Source organism: Chinchilla lanigera, unplaced genomic scaffold, assembly GCF_000276665.1.
Source record: "Chinchilla lanigera isolate Chin_1 unplaced genomic scaffold, ChiLan1.0 scaffold00212, whole genome shotgun sequence".
In the NCBI taxonomy this organism is placed as follows: domain Eukaryota; kingdom Metazoa; phylum Chordata; class Mammalia; order Rodentia; family Chinchillidae; genus Chinchilla; species Chinchilla lanigera.
In genome coordinates, this window is record NW_004955613.1 from 181,540 (window position 1) to 202,971 (window position 21,432).

The 21,432-nt window shown below is 46.8% G+C and overlaps 1 protein-coding gene across 1 annotated transcript in view; it reads left to right on the forward strand.

Moving 5' to 3' along the window:
- Positions 1-20,400, forward strand: part of LOC102027033 — a 74,643-nt gene extending 54,243 nt beyond the window's left edge. Inside the window, exons 20-25 of the mRNA XM_013510133.1 lie at positions 123-408; positions 3,944-4,294; positions 9,655-9,936; positions 12,071-12,187; positions 14,528-14,669; positions 20,360-20,400. Of these exons, the coding sequence (XP_013365587.1) occupies positions 123-408; positions 3,944-4,294; positions 9,655-9,936; positions 12,071-12,187; positions 14,528-14,592 (1,101 nt within the window). The 3' untranslated portion in view covers positions 14,593-14,669; positions 20,360-20,400. The remainder of the gene's footprint in view (positions 1-122; positions 409-3,943; positions 4,295-9,654; positions 9,937-12,070; positions 12,188-14,527; positions 14,670-20,359) is intronic.
- Positions 20,401-21,432: the final 1,032 nt, after the last annotated feature.

Below are 21,432 nucleotides of genomic sequence, written 5' to 3' on the forward strand. Positions count from 1 at the left end.
CATCACCAAAATATATGAAAAAATGGGCTTAAAGCCAATATTAAGACATCAAGGTACTAATAATATTATAGTTTATTTTTTTTAAAGAAAAAATGCTCTATTTTCTTTATTTTGCGGCTCAGGCAAGAAGCTGGTCCTTTCCAGCTCTTGAAGAGCTGATTAAGTCCACGCCCGAGCACTGTCCTTATCAGGCCCCCTCAGACCTGCCCTGTGTGCCTGGCACCCGCCACCGCACAGCGAGGACGGACCTGTGCCCAGAGCCCAGGACCTCGCTCAGAGGAGCCCGTCCGCAGGGTGAGACGGAGCCGAGCGCCTCCGCACGGGCACAGGCTGCTGCTGAGCTCAGCGGCCGTCTCCTGCCCTGGGGCGGCTCCCTGGGGGCCCTGCTGGCAGCTGCCCCTCCGGAATGTGAGTAACTCTTCTGCTGCGCTTCCGCCCACGCGTCCCTGTGTGGTGACTCCTCCTCAGAGAGATCTGGGACCACAGCACTTGGTGCAAGGAACCTAGAGTGTGTGGGGTCAACATCTACTCTGGGTTTTTAAGGCCATGAGGGAAGAAAGCAGTTTCCTCGCTGCATTCCTTAATAGAATTGCTGGGAAGCCTGTGGATTTATTTATTTTTTTTTTTTACAAGCACTGTTGATTTTTTTACTTGAGTTTGTAAAAGACCTAGTAAGAGAACACTGACCCTGCTCCAAGCCCCTGCACCGAGGTGTTCTGTCCAGGACCCAGTTTCCCCTTTTCCTGCAGGAGAGTGACCACAGGGGACCCACCTGGACCACAGCTGTGACAGAGCGAGGACAGGGTCCGACCTCACCCTGAGCCGCCGGGATGCAGCGCCGGGCCCCGAGCTTCAGGCCCCTCCTGCTCTGGCTCCTGCTGCCCTGGCCAGGCGCAGGTGAGTGAGGAGGAGCCGGCGGGCGGGACCCCGCTGCGCTCCCCGGGCACAGAGGCCTCAGCCTGCGCTGCCCCCGAGGTCTGGGCCTCCGCCGGGCGCCCTCTCCGCCCTCCTTCCCTCCCTGTCTCCTCACTGCTCAGGACGGAATGCTGCTGTTTGTCAAACATAGTTCTTGCTAATACAGTGCAGTGAAGATGTTCAAGTAATCTCCTTTTTCAAGTAATTCTTTTCAGTTTTGCACCTCACCTTTTCTGTTTGTATTACTTAAATTTATTTTTTATTTTTGCGTGGTTACCGTACATTATAATCACCATCGTTCTGGAAGATCAGTCCATGCGCACAGCACACCCTTATTCTCTTCTTTCTCTCCTTCCCCTGCCCAATTGCAAAGCCTTATTTCCATAGTTTTGCATTTTTTTCCCTTGAACTCTTCTGAAAACTTTGTCTGAAGCTGACTCTAGACACTGCGTGAATCTCCCTAAGGTCAAGCGCTGCCCCCTGCCGGGCACCCGGAGTGGGACCTGTGCCAGGGCGAGGCTCCGCCCACATCGCTGTGGAACCTTTGACAGGGTCTTTGATCTGTTTTCCATTTTGTTTTTGAAGATATTGTTTCATTCGTCTTTTCTTTTAATTTCACCTTAGGCTGTGAAAAGGAGTCACAAGCTCACACAATTCTGTGATTGTCATGTCTGACAGGATTGGGATCCATCTTTGAGTTCTTTTAGCAACTGCTTCAGGTTTAAAAAAGAGTGTAAACTGATGAGATTAAATACCCTCCTGACATGTAGATGAGTCCGATTTAGGATATCTGCACTGCAGGGAGGATGTGATTGAGGTAAATATGAAGCTCTATTGAAATGAAAAAGCTCAAAGTGAAAGTGAAATATCAGGACATCTGAGCAGATAGTCTACAAGTATTTTAATGAAATATATGCTAGCGAGCATGAAATGCACGAACATCCTTTGAGAAAACATGCAAGACACTTTACAGTATAAAACCAGCTCTGCTGTCCAAGGGAGAGACTGCCGATGAGCTGAATCTTCCATCACAGACTGTCCAGTGAGGGGTGTTTCTGAGGAGTTAGCAATGTAATGAACTGGATAACGGACCTCTTTTGCTGGTAAAAGGTGAGCAAATTGTGCTACCTCAGAATTATTCATTGTTTATATCCTTCCACTTGCTCTGTCTCTTCAGGTTCTGATGCCGTCATGTTAGTTTTATTTCATGAGAATCATTGCATGTCGTGTAGGATACACGAAATTAATTAGAAATTCTGAAATCCAAAATGCTCAACAATCAAAATGTTTTGAACAAATGCGACTGTGAAGTTCCAAAAATTTCAGATTTTAGAGCATTTTGGATTTAGGAGCATTTCAGCTTCAGAATTTAGTTATTAACATCCTTCACCCGATAAAGACAATGCAAGTGCTCCAAAGCCCACAAAGCTCTAAAAACTAAAGCTCTTCTGGCCTTGAGCATGTTGGGACACTTATCTTGCATTGGCTATGTGTCTCCTCACTCACTCCTGGTCACTGTGTGCTAACTTGGTGTCACCCTCATGGTAATAGCGCTTGTTAATATATTTTGAATATTGGAAATGCACTTTAAAATCAAAAGAGTGAAATTCCTACTTGGGATTTTATCCACGGACTTTTCAATGTTCCTGCACTTTGGGGTGTGTGCGTGTGTGCTTGTGTTTCCTTTTCGTTGTGATCAGGTCATATGGTTAGGCATTTGATGTTTGTGACACACTTGAGTTTAACTTCAGTGGTGAGTGACTCCTGTGTGTCATTACTCACACAATACTCTGGACACTTATGTGGCTGCTGGGTAACTGAGTCCTTTCCTAACTCTCCCCAGTTCTGGAATTCCTCAGAACCAGCCCTGTGTCCAGCACTGCAGGTCAGTCCTGACTCAGCTGCAGAGCGAGTGCAGGGCAGGCAGCTGATGAGCCCCAGTGCCTGCCCTGCAGCCCCAGCTGCCCACGGGCCCAGGCAGCCTGAGCTCCTGCTCCGCTGAACACAGGTAGAAGAGCTCCTGTGTGTACTTCTTGGGCATCATTAAAGGACAGAATCTCCTGCCCACCTGCAAAAGTGACTTCCACAGTGCAGAAAAAAACTAAACAACTTTGTTAAGTTAAAGCAGAATGTAATGCACAGCATGAGCAATCAACTAACAAACTGATTAAATCACATGAGATCATGCATAAAATTGCTCTGACAGAAAGGAATCCTCCAGGCTGCTAAGCCACGCAGACGTGCTCTTGGGGAAAAGACACCTTCCCGAAGTCGCAAAGGTGACACCTTTCGCTGTACATTTTCCTTCATACATTCATCTTGAAAATGACATGGGCATTGATATCAGTGAACTGTCTTTCCCTAGTGGAAAATAGAACTTTCCTACTTTTATATCACACTCACAGAAAGCACTGAGAGCACGGTCTCGGGGTTCACCTGCGCAGTGCAGGAAGGGTGGCATCTCTCTCCTCACTGGGGCTCACATTCTCATCTGAGATTTCCCAGGCCCTATAGAAAGATGTGTCTGGTTATAATATTAAGAAAAAGCTCATGGGGCTAAAAAAAAGTTTACATCCCAGAGAAGGATAAGGCAATTTTCTAAAGGAAGAAAAAGAGAGAAAAAGATCTTCACTTGGAAAATGGAGAAAAATTCGAATATTTATAGTTTTTCTTTTCATTCGCACAGTGCCGCACACAGATTCCCTGTTGTGATTTTATACTATTTTGCACATCTTTTTGTATTAATTTTTTAACGTAATTTTATTGTGTTAGTATCTGTCTATAACTCATGCAGTGTGCACCCGTGTTAACTTAGCTTCAGGTCCTGTGACTATTGCTCATTTAGCCTAATGCCCTGTGGCCTCTTTGATTAAATGTGAACCTGCACTTCCTGCTTTACTTCTGCTCATCAGCTGTTCACAGCTTATCGTGTCATCCGATCTGCTGTCTTTCTTGTCTTGTCAGAAAGCCACCACCATGCCTGCCATGCTCTCAGCAATGACGCTGTCCTCTTCTTAATCACCTCCAGGGCAGTTCCAAGTGGAGGGACCAACATCACCAGTCATTGCCCGGGTCAGAGAAGCAGCTGTATTTCCCTGCAACCTCAGCCCATCCGAGGATACTCAGAACATGGAGGTCAGATGCTACCATGACCGCCGCCGTTCGGTACTGGTATACGAGTACAGAAATTCTCAGGACCACACGGAGCAGCCGAGTCCCGAGTACCGAGGGAGGACAGAGCTCCTGAGGGAGAACATCACCCATGGCCAGGTGGCCCTGAGGATCCATCCCGTCCTCCCTGGAGATGAAGGGCAGTACAGCTGCGTCTTTGTAAGATCCACACAGCTCGGGCAAGCACAGTTTGAGCTGCTTGTCACAGGTGAGCGCTGAAAATGCTGAACGGGTATATTTTTATCCAACTAGGACTCGTCTGTAGGTGTGGAATATGTGACTGCGTGTGTACAAACACCATAAAGGAATGCCAGATGTTAGAGTTCAAATTCATCTACTTAGTTTTTATAGAGTGATTTGTTCTTTCATGGAAAAAGATTCCTAAATTTTTCTTTGCCAGTATAGTTGCTAAAGGGCAGATTGGATCATGGAGTGTAGTATGTTGTAACTCCAAGAGTCTCATAACACATCTCAGTCTCGGGATTTCCTTCTCACTTGCTAGGCCCACCAGGAGGTCTACAAGGACAGGAAGGACCTGGGCAGCCTAGTTTCAAACTCTGGGTTTCTACACCTCATTTCTTTCCATCCTGGCTGTGCTTCTTCCTATCACATGTGTTCCTGCCCGCTCTTCTTCCCTCACCCTCTGGACTCAGATCTTTGCAGAAGCCTGTGCTTGGACCTCCCCTACTCCCCAGACATGGACAGCAGGGAAAGCTTGTCCTGAGCAGATGGAAGGGTAAGGGAGGGCTCGTACTTCAGCCATGAACTGAGCCTAAAGCATCTCACGCTACAGATACCTCTGGGCTATCTGCTGAGCTCCAGCATGGGTTCCTCTTCGTCTCGCTTTAAAGGGCTTCAGGCGAAACCAGCCAAACCATCACTAACAGCAAAACACTGACCTTCAAGTGCAGGAAACGCTTGATCTGCAAGTCCAACAACGTGTGTTTATCTCCAGTTCTTCCGATCTATTTCAATCTCTGAAACCCAGATACTGCTGGGAGAATAACTGTGCATCACAGCAATTGTGACCAGGACCAAAGTGACCATGGTCTCTCAGTTACCAAAAAGTTAATAAGTCATACAATTCTTACAAGGTTTAGGAATCTCCAAAGAAGAGATTTATTTATTTATTTAAACAGAAATTTATCCAGAAAACTGTGGCTCCAGTTTCTGCAAACCAGAATCTTCATGCCTGTATCAGTCATTGCTTTACTATAGAAACAGATATAACACAAGATATGCAAATGTATAAGAAATTATAAGATTGGCTTATCATGGTCACCCCCAGAGTTGTTTGCAGAACAGCATAGAGGTGTCTGCACACTGGATACTGAAAGCTCCAGTCCAGGGTCTGGAGTTCACTGTAGAGGACTTGCTAGTCTGCATCAGGAGGCTATTGGGTTTGTGATAAAGGCCAAAAGGTCTACACCAGAAGGGTAAGAGTCTACACCTGAATGCTGAAAGATGCAAGGTGCAAGCTGAAGAGTCTTCACTAGAAGCTAGTAGATGACATCCAAGCCTAAGGCGAAGCCTGCAGCTCCTCTGAAGTTCAGAAGGCAGCCCACACTTCCTCATTTCCCTTTTCTATGTTCCCGAAGACAGGCTGCCCAAGGGTGGTTCCTAGGCATACCCTGCAGTGTAGAATTGCTGAACAGATTCAGTTAAGCTTCTAAACTTCTCAAGTTGACACAGTCAATCAGTCATTACAATACCTCTCTCCATGCAATCTCTGTGGTCCTGGGGCAGAGGTCAACCCCTGTCTGGCTGAGGAAGCCCCACCTCTTCCAACAGGCCCCCTGGAGTCCATCCTGTAGGTGCCCACTGCATGCAAAGGAGCAGCTCTTGCCAGATGCCCTTTCCGAGGTGCTTGCATGGTGGGTGATCCTGACTGCACTTTTCCTTCTCCAAGGCATACCTTCTGGTGAGATCTGAACTCTTCTGTGGGGACTCCTGGGGGAGACCCTGGCACGTCCCTTCCTACGGGCTCCGCAAACATTTTCTACAGTTATTGCAACTGTGATCAATAAACCTTCACTTATGTAAATTTTTTAAAAAACTTCATGAGTGGCTTTGAATCTGAGCACCAGGTCCTCCACTGTCTCTTCTGCAGCATTCTTTCATTCCTCTGCAGCAGCCTGACTTGTCCTGTCCCAGTGCTTCTTCTGGAGCAGAGGGATTCCACACTGGGTAGGGAGTAGTTTTCCCCTCTGCTCTTCACTTTTTGCCCACATACTCAGCAGCACTCACTTTCCATTAGGCAGCACCTTCCTGGGCACCAGCTGTCCTGCCTGCCCTGGAGTTTTTCCTGACACTGGCAGTGTTTACCTGACCACCTGCTGGAATCTCTGTGTTGATCTCCTGGGTCCAAGAGGAGAGTTTTTTAGAGGTATCACCTTTCTAACTTTTAGAAAGGAGTAAGGCAGGAGTGGTTTTAGGTTCAATCTAGGCACATAGAGTGCATCAGAAATTCAATTTAAGATGAAGCCAGTGTCAGTCTTCCTAATTTCAGTTGTGTCCATTCCACCAGAGACAATGTGCTTTAAACCCCCTCACTTCTCTATGAAGCCAGAACAAACACAGCCTGTCTAGGAGGTCCCTTTTGTTTTCTCATGCTCCAGGAGCAGTGAGATACAGTGCAACCTTGGTTTGCAAGCATAATGTGTTCCAGAAACATGCTTGTAATCCAGAGCATTTGTATATCAAAACAAATTTCTACTTAAGAAATAATGAAAACCCACATGATTTGTTCCACAACCCAAAAATTTCCTATAAAAATGATTCCAATATGGTATATAATTCAAAATAATAAAGAAAATACAAAATATAAAGAAAAATGAAGAAATTCATCTGCCTTTACCTTGAAAACCTTCATGGCTGGTGTGAGGGAGGCAAGAGAGAGGAGGGTCATTGTGTAGGGTGATTTTGACTAACATTAATAGAATCACTGCTGTCTGCTGACTCAGTGGAACCTTTTTCTTTTTATGCAACTTTAACAGGAATGCTGCGGGGTGTGGTGGCACACACCTGTAATCCCAGCAATTGAGAGGCTGAGGCAGGAGGATCCTTGCGAGTTCAAGACCAGCCTGGGCTACAAAGTGAGCTCAAGGCCAGCCTGAACTGCATAGGAAGACCCTGTCTCAAAAAGGCAAAAAAAAAAAAAAAAAAAAGAGTGCTATTCACTGGCATTTCCTTTTGCCTCCTTTTTTTTTTTTTTTGGTTTTTCTCCGGTACCGGGAACCGAACTCACGACCTTGTGCTTGCCAGGCAGGCGCTTTGCCACTGAGCTAAATCCCCAGGCCCTCCTTTTGCCTCCTTTTAAGCACTATGCTGAATTTGACATTACACTGTTATTAAACTGATGCATTGCTCATATGGCTACAGCTTTATTCTGGTGTTGCTTTTCTACAAAATTTTGCACTGTTTCTCACGTTTTACACATGTTCCTAATCTCTTCTTTTTTTTTTTTTTCCCGGTACCGGGAATCAAACACATGACCTTGCGCTTGCCAGGCAGGCACTGTGCCGCTGAGCTAAATCCCCAGCCCCACATCTTCCTAATCTCATTGAAAGTAAGGAATTCCTTCACCTTTTTCTTTTCCTCCTCTGCAGAGGAGATCTCCTGAATATCCTCTTGCTATTGGGAGATGATCACCCACAATGCTAGGAAAAAGGGAGACAAACACACACACACACACACACACACACAGGCCATTGGCTCAGTTGTGATCATGTGACATTCAACATCAGGGACTACTCTTATTGCCAGACATCCCTGATTATCAAGTTAGAATTTATTAGAAATGCCTGATCCTCTTGTGGCACACTTGCAAATCAAGTTACTTGCAATCCTACCTTTTACTCTATTCTAAATTTGTACCCTGTAACTAAGTACTATATTGGCAGATGTAAATTTTTCCACTGTGTCGTTGAGATTTCAACTTGAAAGAATAAGCAATCACAAATACGTTCTGCAGAATCCAAATGTTTTTCCAGAGAAAGATTGGTCCTTATATTCCTGGAGTCTTTTTACTACATTCTCAAGGAAAGTTTTTCTGTTTTCAGTGATGTGGGAAACATTTCATTTTAATTTTGCCTTTTCTCTTATGAGACACTAGAAAAAAATACGTCCTATGCTGATCCATCTTCTTTCTCTATGTGCATATATATATATATCTCAGTGGACACCTGAAGCCCTGGGCTGATTGCTCAGAGCTGAACCTCATGGACCCTCTCAGGAGCTGTGCTGTCTTACCTGCGTGGCTGCTGGCCCTCATTTATTTAGTCTGCCCTGTCCTCCTGGAGGAGCGCAGTGAGGCCCAGGTCAGGAATCTGTTCCTCCTGGAAATGCGGTCTCTGCAGGAGCCCAGAGCCCCTTCCTGCCTCCTCCTCACTGTTTCCCTTCAAGGAGTCGCTGTGCTGCCCTCAGCAGGGCTGCTCTCCTCCAGAGCTCAGCGCTGCAGCTTCACCTCTTGCTCCTGGCTGCATTTTCCTCTCCCCACCTCCTTACCGAGACCGGTCCTGTGGACAGACACAGCACGGGAGCAGGTGAAGCATCCGTGCTGTGTGCACCGCCCTGCTGCACGCTGGGCTTCGTCCTGACCCAGTGCTGCTGAGAGGAGCAAGAAGCAAGCAGCCTGGGTGGGAGAGTGGGTGCACACTGTGAGGTCTGCACGTCTTTCAGTCTGAGGCTGCAGCTCCCCTCAGTGAAGCCGTCCTGTCCACTTTGAGGAAGAGCCTAAGCCAGCCCTGGGTAGGGAAGTGGAGCACAATGGGCTGACTTGCTGCCTCCCCTCACGGTCACTGGCTAAAGGATGCTCAGGGCATGTCCAGCGTATCGCTTCTGTCAGCATCTATGTTCAATGCTAGGTGCAAATCACACTTGGTCTGTGTGGTGCTCAGCCGGCAACAGGTGTGTGCAGAGACAAGACCTGCATTTAAATGTGCTGCCCCAACAAGGTGCTTTAGCTGTGTGTTGCTCTGAACATTGACACTGAATGGATACTGAGTGAAATGAAATTTGGTGTTAGCTTCTACAACCATGTTGCATGCGCTCCACACACACGTATGTGTTGCTGGTGTCTGATGGACTGCACCACGGTGACAGGACCGCCCGCATGTCACAGGTTCCTGTGGAGAGTTCCGACGTAGATAAAGAACAGCTAAGTGAATGCTGTGAGATCAACTGTATTTTACACAGAAAACCGCAGGATGCTGTGTGATCTGCAGCTCTCAGCTCCAACTGAAGGGACAGAGTATTTCAGCACCTACCTCATGAGTCATCAGATGGAAGGATAAATAACACCTCCCAGGGGAAGGAGGAAAGGAAATAAAAGATACAGGACTGCTTGCTATTGCATATTTTCCTAAGTGCTGGTATTGTTAATTTCACTTACTTATACTGATGTGCAGGGAAATACTTTATGTCCAGCTCTTCTGTAATTCAATTTTCATAGCACAGAGTGGAGATTCATGGAAAGGTTCATTAGTAAGCACCAGCTGACTGTCTCATATGACATGTTTGTAAATTAAAAAAAAAAAAGAATTATTTTCCCTCTCATGATTCCTCCAGCCTCAGGTGCCCCTCCTCACATTCAAATTCAGCCTGCGCACAATGGGAGTATTACGCTGAACTGCTCATCCTCAGGGTGGTACCCAGAGCCTGAGCTCCAGTGGAGGGACCCACAAGAACGGCCTCTGTCACCTGACTCTGTGACGAATTCTGTACAAGAAGACGGCCTGATCCACGTGGAAAGCTCTGTCACAGTGCAGGAAAGCTCAAGAGCAGATGTGTCCTGTTCAATCAGGAACCCTGTGCTTGGAGAGGAGAAGAAGTCATGTTTCTCAGTGGCCGGTGAGTTCCCTCAGAGCTCCCATTCTGCGATGTCAGGGCTGAGGAGGGAAGTGCACTAGTGATGACCCTAATGGAAAGATGGGAAGAATGGTCCAGCTCACCCATTTCCAACTCTTATTTGGAAACCTAGGTAAATATACCTGGTTTACCTTTGCTTATTTTAGTATAGTAAACCATTAATTCACTTCATAAGAAACGATGTCATGGATAAGCAAAACATTTAAGTGTAACAGAGCATTTTGAGGAACATGTTGAAGTCCATCCCAAACTTGTCAGGTGACTTTTGCGAGGGGAGACTCCTGCCTAACAATATGGACTTTAGGCTTCCTCTATATCAAGTTGAAGTCCTGCACTGCCGTCTGCTGGCCCTGTGACACTGGACAAGCACGGGTCACTGTCTGTCTGGTCCCGTTAAACAGCAATAACCCCGCTATCTGTGTCATTAGACCGTCGTGAGCAGTGAGTCACGTCAGGCATCCGAGGGCGGAGAAGAGCTGCACGCCGCAGTCTGCGCTGTGCTCCGTCCGCAGTGACCGCTCCCAGGAGTCCCGTGTGGCTCCGATGCTCCCTGCAGCTTCCGCGACTGCTCTCCTCAGTCTCAGAGGAACTGCGGAGCCCGTGAACTCGCTGTTCATTCCCTGTGTTTTTGTGTTTTCTCTCCAGTCCCGCCTTTTGTTCTTTTCTCTTCTTTTCTCTGCCATCTCCCTCCCCAACTCACCGCACACAGCATCAGCCGCTATGGCGCTGACTGCTGGGCTCTTTCTGTCTCCTCACAGAAGCTGTTTCCTGCTAGTGCCTGACTCTTGCGCCCTTTCCAGGAGCTTCGCCCAGCTTGACCTGCACTAAGGGCCTCCCTAAGCTCCCCTGTTTACTCTGAATTGTATTTTTCTGTATCCCCAAGTAGCGTATAAACTGTTGTAGCTATTACATTTTAATTCTTAAGTATCCCCACTAGTTGGTAAATTAATTAATGCTAAATATATATTGCCAACTTGATATAGAAATTAACGTAAGGAGGATTTAGTAAAAAATATCCTTTGTCTGGAGGAATTACTAAAAAATGTTCTTTTAGTGATTTCATTTCATAACTTTCACACATTGGAGGTGATTAAAGAGAAAGCTTTTGAGGTTGGAATTGTAAAGAAAAATTATGTACCAGAGGAGTAAGTTTCTACTGAGAACCTTAGAAAATCAGAATTTGAAGTGGTATAGTAGCCCATATGTTGTAGTTAGGCTTTCACACCAAAAGAGGATTGCAGGCTATATTTTAGAGAATGAGTTGGTGCTAAGAAATATAATGATCATTAATCCTGATGACAGAAGACTCCTGAAACCTGTATGGTAGAACATGACATAGAGAAAGAATGCATCTTCATATTTGTTAATTTGAGCCAATTACGCATAAGCAGTTTAACAGGAATTATCAGAATAGCTGATTACCGTGTGAGCATGTTTTTTTGAAATTATTGAATGAAGATCATTGTTGAACAGGAATGTCCTTGCTCTCTTCTAAGCTTGCATTATTACATAGATAAACACTGGCATCCTAGTAATTTGTTCTTTCAAAGTTAAGTTACCAACAGTCACACTCTCAGATGAATCTTTGCTGTAGGCTGGACTTGGCATCTGTGTGTTTCATCCTCTGACACCAGGCTACATCCCCGCTTTAGTTGTAGCATGTCCCACCTGTGTCCTCAGCATAACGCTGGGCTCACAGCTATGGACAGGTGGGAATAACTGGACAGAGAGGACCGGGGCAAGTTCCCTTGAAGAGTGAGGGGAAGAGAATCTCCTGCACTCAGTGCGCTTGTATTCATGAACACTTCTGCACGTCCCATGTGTAAATATGGGATTCGGTCTGGATGGTAGATGCATGAATATCTGTTGCACTAGCTTCTATACTCAGTGTGTTCCCATAGCTTCCAAATTACTTAGGGTCCTCCTGGGTCTCACACACTGGGGAGGCAGGGACACAGGAGACCCTCAGACCCTGAGTTCCTGAGAGTAGCAGTGGGGCTGGGGCTCAGCATCTCTGCCCTGCTCTCTCCCTGGAGAAACCATCCAAGTACTTGAACTCAGCATCCAAGTCAGTCAGTGTCCAGCTGGGCCTCAGTAGCTGCTTTCTGTTTTTCAGAGGCCTTGCTTCCTGGGGTCAGTGGCTGGGCAGTGGTGCTGGCCATGCTTGTGGTATTCCTGGCAGTCAGCTTGATGATCACTGGTGCTGTCCCCGTGAGATTTAGAAGAGCCCGAGGTAAAGGGGGAAACAATGTGGGGGATGGGTTCCAGCCTGTTCAAAATTCTGCCAAGTCATCATGGAGACTTCCCAGCATGGCGCGGGGGCCCAAAACCACAGCGTGTTTCTCCCAGACTAACTTCCGCCTTCTTCCTCTCTCAGTCTGACCACAACTTCCCATTTCTTTCTGTGTGTACCTTGAACTTTCCCCAATCAGCATTCCTTACGACACCTTGACCGCCCCTGTAAACTCCACCCTCAACCCAGCCTAATATATTCTTTGTCCCCCTACCTGCCTGGCAGAGGGCCCTTGCACTCTTCTGCAGCCCTCCTGCCCCCACAATAAAGGCTTCTTTTATCTTCATCCCCTTTCTCACTCTATATTTTGGTGCCTTGACTCAGATAGTGGTTGGGGCATGTAGCTCCCAAGTGTGTACTCCCTTGGCTTGGGCTCCCCCTACCAACAAGCCACCTTTTTTCTTTTTCTCATCCCTGCCTTTGCCATTGCCAGCCTCCATCCAACACCAATCCACCTCGACTCTCCCAGGTGAAGCACTCCTTTCCCTGGGAGTTGCTGTCTCGTTCTGTCTCATTCTCAGAAATCATGGGCACACATCAGGACTCTCTCATGTCCTATGGGATCCTCTCTGTCCTCTTGGTGATGGTAACAGGGGCACCTCTCACTCACTCACACCCCAACGAGGGTGATGATCCTCTAAAGGGTTGTGACTCAGCTTCTAGCCTCTGGCTTACCTTTAATTCAGTCACAAATGGGAAATATTCCTTCCCAGTCAGAAAAAAAAACCCTCTCCATTTGTGTCTTTTAAAAAAATCTAAACACTCTCAGTTTCAGGAAGATTGCTAAATGAAAATGATTAATTTTCTACTGTCAGATGGCTTGACCTCAATACAAACTTGACAATGGCGGCCACTGGCCTGAGGAGGGTACTTTTGGTTTCCATATCCTCTAGGACTTAGACAACTTTTGCTATCCCAACAGCAAATGGGCAGACATCCCTTATGCTGAAGCTTTTACTGCTCTCAGGGAGCTTCCTTCTCTCCTTCAGGCATGTGGGACAGTCCAAATATGTCTGGCTCATACCATCAGAACCCCTACCTGATTCCCCTCCCAGCACTCTCAGAGGTGTTCCCCCTGCTTTCACTCCTCCTCCACCATGTCCACAGGCCCAATCTCCTCACTCTCCTCAGCCTGCTTCCTCACCTCAGTCTCCTCAGCCTGATGACCCTAACCCATCCCCACTCTTTCCTCACCCTCTGCTGCCTCCACCCCTTGTCCTCCACTCCTTCATCACCATTTTCTCCCCCCGCACATCACACTCAGTTGCACTCCACCCCCCCACCATCTCGTAGTCCCCTGCCATCTTGTAGTCAGCGGCCATCTTGGAGCCAGCCACCATTTCATAGTTAGCCACCATTTTCTCAGCCTCAGCCTCTTCTCCCTCTCAGCGAACAGGCTAGCCCTGAGGACCTGGTTTGCACTCATGTTTTTTTCTCTCTGACATATCTCAAATCTCTCATAAATTAGATTCCTTCTCCACTGATCCTTATACCTGTATTAAAGAACTACGATTTGTGGTTAATTCCTAAGATTTACAGTACAAAGATCTCTATATCATCCTCACTTCTACTCTCTGCCCCCAACAGAAGGCTCAGCTGTGGCAAGCAGCTCAAGCTGAAGGCAACCTGACCATCCTGCTGGGCCCACTGCAGTGCCAGATGCAGACCCCCGTGGGATTATCAGGGCAACAATGTCTCACAACGTGTAAACATCATGAATGGCTGTATAACTGAGGGTCTTAATAAAATTTCTCATAAACAAATTATAATAAACTCATTGAACAGACCCAACATTATAGTGACAATCCCACTGAATTCCTTACCCACTTCACAGACACCCTGACCAAGTACACAAGCATAGACCCCCAATCCCTTGAGTTGATAGCCCTTATCAATTCTCATTTCATCACCCAGTCAGCCCCTGATATTTGGGCCGAATTTAAAAAATCTGAGCTTCATCCTCAGACCACACAAGGAGACCTCCCTAACTTTAACAATAGAGACCAACAACAAAAATTAGAAAAATCACATGCTAAATATAAGCATGACCTTTTGGCTGCAGCTCTTGGGCTTCCCAAGATAGGTAAGCCAAAGCAAGGTGGTGCCCCCTGAGGCTCTCCTGGAACATGATTTAAGTGCAGCAATGAAGGACACTGGGCATGAACCTACCCCAACCTGTGGCCGGGACCTTGTCTCATCTGCAATCTCGAGGGTTATTGGAAGTGTGATTGCCCTGTCTACCAGTTAGCTGGTACGTCATCTCATTCCCTGCCATCACAGGAGATCTCATCACCACTGCCACCACCAGACACATCGCTGGTCAACCTGCGTGGCATCACCACTGAAGAGGATTGATGGGGCTTGGGGTCCATGGCCCCCATTAAGGTATCCTTGGAGCCCCAAGTCTCGCTGGACATCTCAGGTAAGACACTCTCTTTTCTTGTTGACAGGGGGGCCACATGTAGTGTTCCTCCTGAGTTTTCAGGTCGCTGCTCCTGATCAATGGTCTTTGTTGTGGGAGTTGACGGCCAACCTACACGACTTCTCCAGACAGGACCCATCCCCTGCAGACTCAAAACACTTTTGTACCCATAAGTTTCTTGTTATTCCAATTTGTCCTACATCTCTCATGGGCAGAGATCTCCTCCAAAACTCAACTTCTCTTTCATTGTTTCCCTCCACACTGCTCTCATCCTTCAAACTCAACCACTGTGTGCCATTAGTTCAGTCCCTCTTCTGCCTCCTCTTCTTCCTCCTTATCCCGTAGTTTGGGATACCTCCAGTCCCACTCGTGCTACCCATGCCACCCCCCATGTTAATTCACCTCCGATATCCTTCAGTTTTCCCCTGTGTTCCCCAATATCTTATAGCCCCCAAACATCAATGGGGATTCAAACCCATAATCCAATATCTCTTAACAAATGGTTTTCTTAAAACTGCCCATTCACTTTACAACACTCCTATTCTCCTTGAAATCAACCTAATGGCTCCTATCGTCTAGTTCAAGACCTTAGGGCTATTAATAATGCAATTACACCAATGGTACCAAACCTTTACATGATGCTCTCTCATAGTCCCCCTTCCGCTACCATCTTTACAGTTTTAGATCTCAAAGATGCCTTCTTCACTATCCCTTTGCACCCTGACTGTCAGGATCTCTTTGCCTTCATGTGGACAGACCCAGATACTCTCTAGTCCGTGTAGCTCACATGGACCATCCTACCTCAGGGGTTCTGAGATAGTCCTCACTTCTTCAGCCAAGCCCCGGCTACAGATCTTGCAACCCTCAACCTCAAACCCAGCACACTCCTCCAATATATAAACAGCCTCCTCCTCTGTTCCACCTCCCATGTTCTAGAAATACAACATACCTCAACCATTCTCAACTTTCTTTCAGATCACAGATATAGGGTTTCTCCTCCCAAAACTCAAATAGCTTCTCCAAGAGTCAAATATTTAGGACCCACCCACACCCTCACCCCCACCACTCGCTCAATCACTACCCATTGCAAAGCCTTCCTTCGTGACCTCCAAGCACCAATTACAAAACAACAGGCTCTATCTTTCCTTGCTCTAGCTAATCTCTTTCACATTTGGATTCCTGACTTTGCTCCCCTGGCTCAACCTCTGTGTAAAGCATCCAAAGGCTCCTTGTCAGAACCCCTCAGCCCTACTATTCCTATACATTCTTCCTTTTACAAGTAACAAAAGGGCATTTTAAGGGCCCCAGCCCTCACACTCCCAAACCAGACTCAACCCTTCAGCCTATACACTGTCTCTCAAGACCGCAATGCTATGGGAGTTTTATGGCACTAAAAGGGACCTTCTTTCCAAGTGGTAGAATATCTCTCACAACAGTTAGACAACACAATATGTGAGTGGGTTCCCTGTCTCCAAGCTCTTGCTGCAGAAGCCACATTAACACAGGAGGCAAAAAGTTTCACTTTAGGACAATGAATCACAGTACACTGACCTCATTGCCTCAATGATCTCACCTCTCACAAGACACTCCCTGCCCTAATGACTCCTTTGCTGTCAACAAGTTCACCTGGTACTCATAAAAGACCTTTCCATCACTAGCTCCACCAGTGGTCCCCTCAACTCAGTCATTTTAATTCCCACCTCTGATGAGACCCCTCACCACAATTGTGTTGAAGTGTGACAGATGACCCCTACTCCCTTCCCCTAAATTAATAGCACTCTTCTTCCCACAGCTTCTGACACATGGTTTATAGACAGCAGCTTAACTAACACAAACACTCAAAAGAAGGCAGAATACACCATAGTCAACCAGTCAGCAGAGAGCCAGGCCCACTCCCATCTGTGGCAGCTTCACGAAAGGCAGGGCTTACAGCCCTCACACAAGCCCTCACACTGGCCAAAGACAAGATCATAAACATTTATGCTGACTCAAAGTACATATTTAGTATCCTGCACTCCCGTGCTGCCATCTAGCAAGAAAGAGGCTTTATTAGCACTCAGGGCACTCCCACCACCAATGCACCTCTCATCCTCAAACTTCTGGAGGTGGCACAGCTCCCAAACAGGTAGCAGTCATTCACTGCAGGGGACACCAAACACCATCAGATCCCATTGCTCAGGGTAATGCCTTTGCAGACACACAGGTCAACTTAGCTACATAACAGACATACACTTCCTGCCTTCTAGCCCTTATCCCAACACCACACCCTCACCCCAGCATTCATCAGAACAACTATATCTACTCTGCAAACCTGATTACCACAAAAATACTCAGGAATGGATCTTTCAAGGACCAAAGCTTCTCCTCCTCCTCCCAGATCAGTAGGTATTAGCCATCACCACTGACTTACATAACTGCTTTCATGTAGGCACTCAGGTTTTATGTAAACTTCTGACCCCCACTACCACACAACCCTGCCTAAAAACCATTCTTTGCCAGGTTACCCAAGGCTGCCATCTCTGCACCAAAACCTTTCCTCAAGGACAATTACCTCCTCCTTCTTTCTCAACCCACCAACTCCATGGACACACTCCAGACAAAGACTGGCAGATAGATTTTACACATATGCCTCCTCACAAAACCTACAGATAGCTTCTCACTTTGTCTGTACTTTTTTATGGTGGATTGAGGCCTTCTCCACTGCTCAGGTGAGCATCAACATAGTGTCTAAGGTTCTTATCCTAGACATTATTCCCTGACTTGTCTTGCCTCAAACTACCCCATCAGACAATGATCCAGGTTTTATTTCCCAAATAACTGAACAGATAGCCTCAATTCTCAACATTACTTGGCATTTACACATACTATACAACCCACAGTTCTCGAGAAAAGTAGAAAAGGCAAATGGAGTTTTAAAAGCACACCTCACAAAACTCCTCCTAGAGCTGCACCTGCCTTGGCCTCAACTCCTTTCCCTCACTCTAACTAGACTCAGGGCACTTCCCTCGATGCCCACTTTCTAAGTCCCTTTGAGTCCATGTATGGTAGACCATTCCTACTTCATAACTTTCCCACCCAAATCTTCCCCCATCACTGACTATATCCCAACCCTGTCCTTCTTCCAATATCTTTTACAACAACATGCTGACCTATGCCTTCCACAGCCAATAGATAACACACAGCCCAAGCCACCTATAACTCCTGGAGACTTAATATATCTAAAATCTTTAAGCCCACAGAGTTGCAGCCCAACTGGTCAGGACCCCACTTAGTCATCCTCACAACACCTATAGCAACGAAAGTTACTGGTGTGCCATCCTGGTTCCATGTCACCCAAGCTAACTGGTGTCCTGATAACCCTACTGTCTCCAACCCCAAACCCTCATTTACACAGTGGTCATCACACCTTCTATCCCTTACTCATCTCCACCTCACCAAAGTCCCCAACACACTTCCAAAATAACTCATGTTTTGTTATCCTGTCTGGTTTGTGATCTCTTCTCTCTTGCTGATTTTTGCATTCTCTGTTGCACTTTGGACCATTTGCCCAAAAGACTTTCAAGTGCCACACAAAGTAGCTTTTACATTTTTATACCTCACAACAGTCCTTGGACTCTCTACTCTCAACTGCTTTACTAAACACAGTCACTGAGTCATTCCTTACAGCTATCCAACATCAGATCCTTCATAATTTGGGCCCTTATCCCACTCACAACAGCACTCCTGCCCTCGTCTCTGAACTATTCCTTTTCTATCACTAGGCAAGATGGAACCATCATAGCTTAAAAATACTGGATTTGGGCCCTCTTACACTTGACATCTCTTACTGTACCTTTAGGTCTTATTATGTCACCTCTTTGTCGTGGGTAATTGCTGACAGAAAACATGAGATCAAGCATGTGGGGCCACCTTGGCCCGATGCAGCCCTCCAGCATTCTACATGTGCCCCAAAACCCGAACTGTAAGCCTTGCCATGACCCAACCCAATATTATTTTTCTCACTGGGGTTGTGAATCAATAGGCCTCACCAGACTATTTTTGGAAAAACAATGACAGTTATCATCATCTGAATCTCACCTACACACCAAGACAATGTTTCTTAAACTTCAGTATTTCCTACCAAGACACATTCCCATTTTTCCTGAAAGGTCATACTTGGGGATTCTGGCTACACTACTCATCAGGCCCGGACACCACAATGTGCCTGACCCTTTATAAAAGACAACTCCCTAATCTACAACCTCTCCATTTTCTTTCTGACCTTATTCCTTCCTCTTCACCTTCTCTTCACACCCTGCCTCAATTTCCATATGCTAATTTCTTAAGGACACCTTTGGGTTTCTCAAAAATATTACTCAAACTCCCAATACCACGGATCTTTCCAGTTGCTGGCACTGCTTACCCTCCAACAGGATTTATACATGGCTTACCCAGTCACCCTAAATATCTGCTCACTTCAAATCAGCTCTAAGGCTGACATTGTTGGCCTCCTGAATTTCGCTCCATAACTTCTAAGGCCAAAAAACCTTTCCTGCATCTTTCACCCGAGCCCTTCCCAATCAGCCTCTGTGGTGGGAAATTTAACCTCTTGCACATGCTTGCATCCCATTCCAGACACCTCTACTCCTACTTGTTCTCCTCACAGACAGTTCTTTGTCTGTGGCAAAGGAGCTTTTACCTGTCTCCCATCCATGTGGAAGGGTTCTTGTACTGTGGCAGTGGTAACTCCATAGGTCACACTAAACACTGAAGCCCACATCATAACAGGAATACAAAACATGTTCCAACACCACCCAAGGTCCCACAGAGCAGTACAGTTCACCTCAATCCTAACAGGTATTGGCCTTTTCATAGCCACTGGCATGGGAACCTGGGTGTTGGAGTGGCCTTGCACTTTGACTCTCAGGTATCCACCAAACTAACTACTGCCACTGATGAATCTGCAGCATCCTCTAGTTACCTTCAGACCCCAGCCAACTTGCTGGCCACCATAGTCCTTCAAAACCACCTAGCACTTGATGTTCTGACAGCTGAAAAGGGCAGCACCTGTGCCATGCTAAGAGAAGAATGCTGCTACTTTGTTAACCAGTCAGGTATTGTCATGGATAAAATCCAAAAACCCTGAGACTTCACTGCCAGTATATGAGAAGGGGTCACCAGCTCCTCCTGTTGGTCTTCTTGGTGGCCTAATCTAGACTCCTAGGCACCTGTCATCCTCCCTGTCCAGCTCCTCTCACCACAATTATCTTCTTACTCCTCATAGCACCCTGACTTTTAAAATATTTTTCAAGATTTCTGCAGTCTAGGATACCGGCCCTCACCACCAGAGAGCTCCTCATCCTCGCTAACAGCCCTGGCACCAGCTTCCATATGGGACTAACCAGTCATTCCACCAGCCCCTCACATGACACCGTCAGCCAGCAGGAAGCAGTACAGCCCTTCAGTGCATGCTGGAGAACTTAATGTGCATTTCCTTAAATACTACAATTTAGTAGGTAACTTACCCTGTGCATAAAATGATCAAGAAGAAACTTATTTTTCTTGGGGAACAGGAATATGAAATTTGCTAAATGAAAACTGTACAAATTTATGTTTTTAATACTGTTAGAGAGTAAAATTATTTTCATCTGTACACGCTAGGTAATTAACTCTGCTTTGCTGACTCTACTGCTTATTTTTAATAAAAACAGGTAAAATACCCAACCCAGGAACTATGACAGAGGGCTTTGTATTACATATGATGACATGGAAAAAAGAAGATGAAATGTTCTTCTTGAAAGAGCTTTTGTATTCCATTAAAAATAGGTGATCGTATGATAAAAAACGCGATTTGGGGTTGTACGAGACAATCTCACACGTAGCTCTTACTTTCACATGAAATGCAATCATCTTCAGCATTCACATCGGTACTGAAGAAATGATTTCACCTCAGCATCCACTGAGAGCCTTGCTCTCTTCCCGTCTGGCACAGGCAAATGCCCGCATGAGAACTCCAGCACCGACTCCCAGCTGATCCTCGTGGGCTTCTCCAACCCCCCCACGCAGAGGCGTCCCTCTTCTTCCTGTTCTCTGTGATCTACCTGACCAGTTGTGCTGCAAATGCAACGGTCATCACTCTGGTGGCCCTGGAGTCCTCCCTCCAGGCTCCCATGTACTTCTTCCTCTGCCGCCTGGCTTTCCTCAATGTGTCCTTCAGCACCACTGTGGTCCCCAAGATGCTCTTCAACCTTCTGGTCAACAGGAAGGTCATATCGTCCACCTTCTGCCTTGCTCAGACCTGTGTTACTTTGTCCTTGGAGGCCACTGAGTGCTTTCTGCTGGCGGTGATGGCCCTGGGACGCTACGTGGCCATCTGCTACCCACTGGGACACCTGCTCCTCATGTGCTGCTCCGTGTGTGTGGCGCTGGCCGCTGGGGCCTGGACCGTAGGCTTTTTTGCCTCGGTTGTGCCTCTGTACATCATCATCCTCTCCCTGTGTGGTCCTTCCGTTGTTGACTACATCTTCTGTGAGTTGCCCATCGTCCCGCACATGTTCTGCGGGGACACAGCCCTGCAGGAGAGCATGATGGGCGTGGGGGTGCTGGGACAGTGTTGCTCCCCTTCATCCTCATCATCATCTCCTACCTGCGCATCCTGGTGGCCCGGATGAGAATGGACTCCATGGAGGGCAGGAAGAAAGCCTTTGAGCCGTGCACTTCGCACTTGGCAGTGGTGACCCTCTGTTTCAGAACAGGCCTGATTCGGTACCTGAGGCCCAAGTCA